Source organism: Apium graveolens, chromosome 1 (assembly GCF_009905375.1).
Source record: "Apium graveolens cultivar Ventura chromosome 1, ASM990537v1, whole genome shotgun sequence".
In the NCBI taxonomy this organism is placed as follows: domain Eukaryota; kingdom Viridiplantae; phylum Streptophyta; class Magnoliopsida; order Apiales; family Apiaceae; genus Apium; species Apium graveolens.
Window position 1 is genome coordinate 107,351,253 of NC_133647.1, and position 6,450 is coordinate 107,357,702.

Here is a 6,450-nt window from a genome sequence, read left to right on the forward strand (position 1 = left end):
AGAAACCCTATAACATCATCTCTCTGGCTTCTCCCACATATACATACATATATTCATTGATTTTCTTGATGAGTTGAGGTGCTGGTCGTTGTTAAGCCTTCTCGTATCTGTGAACGGATCGCTCTGAGCTGTTTTATCCGGGAAGTGATATTGCGGCAATCCATCACAGCGTAAGTGGAGCAATAATCTCTTCAAGAACAGTCAAGTCTTCTCGAGGGCTTCAAGAACAGTCAAGTCTTCTCGAGGGCCTGGCGACTCAGCTGATTCTCTAATTCTGATAAAACTTTATAGAGCGAAGTGATTTTCTCTAATTTCTTGTCAATTCGGTCACTAATTACATATTGTTTGTGCCTTCGTGTTTGTTTCGTTACTTGGTTGAATTTTCATCTTCTTGTTAATTTGTTATATATAATTGTCCTTGTTAATTCTATTTAGAATTATACCCAACACTTACAAGTAATATTTTAATAATTTTCTTTTTGTTCCGAGAGTATTGAAATGCGTAAAAGAGTTGTAGGATCGTTTTTTTAGGACGGAGGTAAGCATATGTTAAAGATCAACTGGTTTTAATCTTCGGCAAGGATAAACAGCAATGTTATAAGTGTTGCATCCATGTACAATGATATTGCTTCTCCAAATGGTGGGAAGAGTAGCAAGTACATTAGAGCAAGTGAATAGCTATCGAGTACTTGTTTATATCATAAAAGTTACCTTTTTCGGCCATATTTGTTTTCACGCTTTAAACAGTTTATTATTCCTCTAGTAAACTACTTCTTGGCATATGATACACTTGTTTAAACGATAATGTACTTGCCTCTTTCATATTCCCTGACATTACTCCATATATATCGCTCCAAGAAATTATAATTATATAGTACTATCCTGATAAAGAATGGATATTCTCACATAAGTAAAGAAAACAACTGAGCAAGAATTATTTTCCTGTTTAATGATGACTGATTGTTCAAATAGTTTAGACATCTTTCTCACACAAAAGCCTCTAATATAAGAAGTTATATGATCATTTTCCGCTCCAACATTCTCTGCCTAAACATTCAGTCAATAGTGCCCAACTGGGAGTCTAGAGTGCTACACATAGTTTTACTATCGCTACCATAACAAAGTTCAAGCATATCAGAATGATAGCCATTAGTGCTTGCTCCGTTTCATACCTTACAATATACATTAGATATTACAAAGGAAAGTACTGGATAGCCGATCCAATGCATCATGCTCTAATAAGCCTCCTAAACTCATCTCTCTACATTGTCGTTATCCTCTCTCTCCTCCTCGTAATTACACTAACCTTTACTATGTTCACTACCAGCAACAAAATTATCCAACACAAGTCACATAACACATAGAAACGACGATTAACACTGGTTTTATGGCTTAACCATGTTGACCAGTTCTAGGATCTCATGGTTTCCAAGGAGCCGGTGGTGGTGGTGGAATGGGAAACATCGGCGGAACTGCAGAAAAAATGGTGTTCTTGTCTATTTTTTTCTGATCGCCTGAAAGAGCAACCAGAGCAGCGACTAAACCAGCATTTCCTGCAAGTGATGGCTCAGTGTAATTATAATTACTGCGCACGTCATGGAATCCGTCATGCCTGTCGGGGCCGGCTACCATAGCCCCTACAATGGTATTAGGATTAGGCTTCTTTGAATCCCTCCATTTCCAACCTCCTTTACAGTTATACTTGACCTTGTTCTTGGGAATGGATGCACCTCTATGGTGGACATGTTTCGGATAGTGATTACCATACCCGACAAGGTAACTCATCTGTCTCGGGTTTTTCCCTAGGATATAGTCAATCTACCAAAATGCAGAAAGAAAATCCTGTTATTGCCAATATTCTCAAACACATTCTGAAATGATGTTGTCTAGATCTGAGAAAAGTCAATCTACTTCAACAATAATCTAGTAAACAGTAAGTTAGTTAAGAAATCACTTGCCTGGGTCTCGGCAAAGGTACGCATGACATCAGTTGAGTAGAAATTAGGTCCACAATACCAACCAGGTGTATCTGCAGCATCAAGATAGTCACTATACAATGCTGCCAAGAAGGCAGCATTAGCTACATACTGAAGAGGCTGAGGTCTGCCATGATTTAACTGGATCAACCCTCCTGCAACGAGGTACCGAGAAAAGTTACAAAGGCCATTTCCAAGCTATCACGTACAAAAAAAGATAAAGCAATATGATGTACCTCTAGTTCTGTTAAAGCTTGTGAAGTATGGAAGGAAAGAGCACATGAATATGCTGGTCTGATTGTGATACGTCTTTAAACCTTCTTCATATGGATAACCAGGACTTAAGAATAATCTCAAGCGTGTTAAAAGCACCTAAGATTAGTGAGATGTCAATATCAGATATCAACTAAGACTAGTCTACCCTTATGCTTCAGTCAATCAACCAAGACTAGTCTAACTCTAAGCTTCATTCTCAATTTTTTCCATAAACATACCATTTACAGTTAGAAATTCATAAAGGCAGTGCAAAAATTGAACAATTATGTTCAAGATCAAAATATTTGTTCACCACGGCATGTTGTAATATAATTTTTTTAAAATCTTGATATTGTTCTTTTATAATGTTGTATACGACCTACGCAGTTATGATTTTATAATAGGAGACAACAAGAGAGAGATTAGATCTAAAAAATACCGTGTATATATTAACTAACCCATCTACTTCACGCACAGAAAGTTTTTTACACAAAACAGTTTGACACGGCTTAATTATTGACTATTCCAAAATGCAGCTCAATTTTTGGCTTAAAAAACTCTATCGTTTGAAGTAAACAGTAAAGTCTTTTAAAATTTGAAAACACAATACAACTCAGGTCAAGATAATGCAAAGAAAGTATTAATTTCATCACCCGTCTAAGAGAGCATCATGGCTTGACAAAGCAGAATAATGTGCGGCCGATTTACATGCACAGACTTGTGAAAAACAAGCGCAATAGAAGGTGATTATACACTAATAAATTGCAAAACATCATGCACACCTAACTTACTTGAGCTCCAGCAAGCTTGTTGTCCCAGCTAAATACACCATAATCCGGACCTCCCCAAAAAGCACCAGCATGTCTGGCCATCTCGATATTAGTCGAAAGTGAGAGATAAGAGCTATTTCCCGTAGCATAATACAACCAAGCTCCACCCCAAACAAACTCATCCCAGTAACTCGTGGAATTATACATAAATTCTGCCTCATTCCCAGAACTATACCTGCCACGCTTATCCTTATCCCTAGAAAACTGAAAAAGAGTTTTAGCACCGTGCACAAGCTTCTCTGAATAAGCCTTATTGTCTTTGAAAACAATTGATGCAGAAGCCAAAGCAGCTGCCATCTCGGCAGCAAGGTCTGAGCATTTATCACAGTTAGTTACTGGTCGAGGGTAATCAATATCCTCGGGACGCATCCAACAGTAATGATCATTAGGAGTTGTACTTCCAGCTGAGGTTCGACCCGATCCTACCTGTCCGATAAAGAAAGAACTGGTTTTATTAGAACCTGGTAAATAACTGTATGTGAAGTACGCGATTTCTATAACATCTACATCCATGGTTACTTCAAGCATAAAAATAAACCGTAAACATCAATTATTCATAAGGTGGTAAAAGAATAAACCTATAAATGAAGTGTATTTACCTGTGTCGCTAAACGGTCTATACTGTCAGCAGAAGAATTAAAACTTTTGAGAAAGTAGTCAGTACCCCACTTAATGATCTCTTTAACGTGATTAAGCTCTCCTGCAGCTTCATACTTGCCACTATATTCAATCACACTCCAGCTCAACAATGTCATAGCAAAGGAAGCAGGGAAGTTGAACTTTATTGCATCCCCGGCATCATAAAAACCACCCACTAAATCTTTGGTAAGAGTCCACGTCGGATCTGACTTGCCATCATTCATACCAGAGTTCCCCCTCCATGAAACATTATTGTGCCTCGGGAGTTTCCCAGCTGTGCAAACATTCACATTTAGATCAACCAAGAAAATACAAAGGAACAGCTCTTTTTTGAAACTATCCCAATTATTTCTAACAAGTACTTCAGAAACCAGAGAGTGCCAGCCGCCAGGTATTAACCAAAATGTCAAAGCACATAACAAAGAGTAACCTTTACAAATTAAAACATCAATTCATGTTTAATTCTGTTTTTGTACTGCAAATTAAAGAGATATGCAACTATCGACTCATTATTAATCTTCATAGAACTATCCATAATCTTCCCAATTGTACATATATTCACTCAAGCTAAATATCTAATATTCATTTTAGTAAAAGGGCGTTAACTAAAATTCATCAATTCGATTAATGCCAACATGATCCAAATAAATTTGCTAACTAAATTTTGTTCCCTTTAACCTTCAATGTCACGTTTTCCGTATTGCAGCAAATTTGAAACAAAGCACCAAATCTACTTCTACAAAAGCTTAAAAACATTTCCCCAAAGAACATAACATAAAGTCTATAACATACACAATCTGTCAATTCCATTCTCATCCAAAATTAATCCACAACAATCATAAAATTCAATAGCACAAAACAACCCAACAAACCAAACAAAACACAAACATGTCGAAAAATTTACGAAACTTACAACGCTGAGCATTGAAGAACATGAGTGCCTTCCTCAAAGCAAGAGTATAATTATCAGGAGGAGGAGGATGAGGATGATGACGTGGCACGGTCTTGACAATAAGAGTAATAAAACCAGCAATAAGGCCAGCAACCAAAAGAGTTCCAACAGTCCAAACAAAGAGTTTTCTACTGACAATAACACAACCAAGATCAACATATCTCTTCTTTTTTTGTTCACCGGGGCCTAAAAGCCAGCTCTGTTGAGTCTCATCAAGTGGTCTAGAAATTGCAGCCCTGTCGAAATCTTGTAAGTTCCTGCTCCGATCATCATCTGTTGCTGAATCTGCTGCTATTTCTAATGGACCACCCCATGGATCTCTACCATATATACTCATCTTGATCAAAAATGCTTAAAGATTGAAACTTTACAACCCTAATTCAAAACCCATCAAGAAATTTCTCAAGATTAGTGAAATAAATTGATGGGGTTTTGTCTTTTCGAGATTTAAGATGACCCACAAACGTAAATTTCAAGAAAGTTGATTAATTTGTTTAAATACTTGCCAAAAGTGTGTGTGTATTATGGGGTGCAGTGCAGTGAGCTTGATGAAAGGAAAGTATGAGTAAAATTTGGGTGTTATAGACTTATAGTAGTATTATTTTGGTGAGCAAAAAAAGGGTACAAATTTCTTGAATTTGTGTTGGAGAAGTAATTTATTAATGTAGTTATGGACACTGACAAGTACTAAAAGAGAAACTGACAGTCTGTCTAGTACTAGCCCCAGCTCAAATCTTTTACTCTCTCTCTATGTGCTAGATAGTTTCTATTTCCATCTACATGGTATAATTTGAAAATAGATAAATAAAGTTTTAAATAACTTTTTTAATTGAATATGTAAATATTAAATAAATAAATTGATAACCTAAAAATTGAATTATTAAAAAGTAATATATTGTACAAGTTGTCAAAAAAGAAAACTAATATTTATAGTATTTTATATTTAAGACTAGTAGTAGTCTAAACTAGTTATCAAAATAATTAATAATCTTATTTAATAATTTACTTAGCAATTTTTTTTTCTAAAATTTAATAATTACTTAAATTATTAAAATTAAATAATATTTTTACTTTAGCTAAAGATAATAATTTATAATGATTTGACATTTACTAATAATTTATTATAACTTATCTTCTATTTGTACATCTTTTAATTGAACATAATATTATTATTTTTTTACAAATAAAATATATAATATAAAATTTCATCTAAAAAAATGTGGTTATACATATTTTAAGGTCATGTTCTGGTGAGAAAGTCGCACAGCTAGGCCCTCAGAGGGTTTGCCTAAAATTATATAACCTCCATAAATTTTAAACTTAGGTAAGTGTTTGTATAAGGGGTTTGGTTGCATGTTGTTATTTCTTCGATTTCTTTTCATATTTATTTTAAGATCTAAAAATGAATATTATTTATTCCAAATTTAAGATCCCAAAGCAAAATTTTATTTAATTAAATAAGTAAGTATTTAAGACATTAGAAATTGTTTTTCTTTGTATTATACTCCCTCCGTCCCTCCCAATTGTTATCGTTTCTAAGAGAGTGTCCGACACGCATTTTAAGATGAATAAAAAGTATAGTTCGATAACTTTTTTAAAAAAAATTCTTTTTTAAATAAAAATTTAAACATTCTATTTTAGTTCAGAAAAAGAAAATTTTAAAAAAAAGTTATAGAACTATATTTTATATTCATTTTAAAATACGTGACTGACACCCTATACTATAATAAATGATAACAATTGGGTGGGAAGGTACTTTTCATTTGGTTTTAGGCAAAGATAATGCTTTTAACTTTGC

General features: G+C 34.4%; 1 protein-coding gene across 1 annotated transcript; it reads right to left on the bottom strand.

Moving 5' to 3' along the window:
- Positions 1 to 1,132: 1,132 nt before the first annotated feature.
- Positions 1,133 to 5,300, bottom strand: LOC141665612 (endoglucanase 25). Its single transcript, XM_074471603.1, has 6 exons — positions 4,614 to 5,300; positions 3,661 to 3,974; positions 3,023 to 3,487; positions 2,213 to 2,348; positions 1,959 to 2,131; positions 1,133 to 1,818 (listed from the first exon to the last, which is right to left on the bottom strand). Exons 1-6 carry the CDS (start codon positions 4,987 to 4,989, stop codon positions 1,420 to 1,422), a joined length of 1,863 nt encoding a protein of 620 aa, XP_074327704.1. The 5' UTR covers positions 4,990 to 5,300; the 3' UTR covers positions 1,133 to 1,419.
- Between the last annotated feature and the right edge of the window lie 1,150 nt (positions 5,301 to 6,450).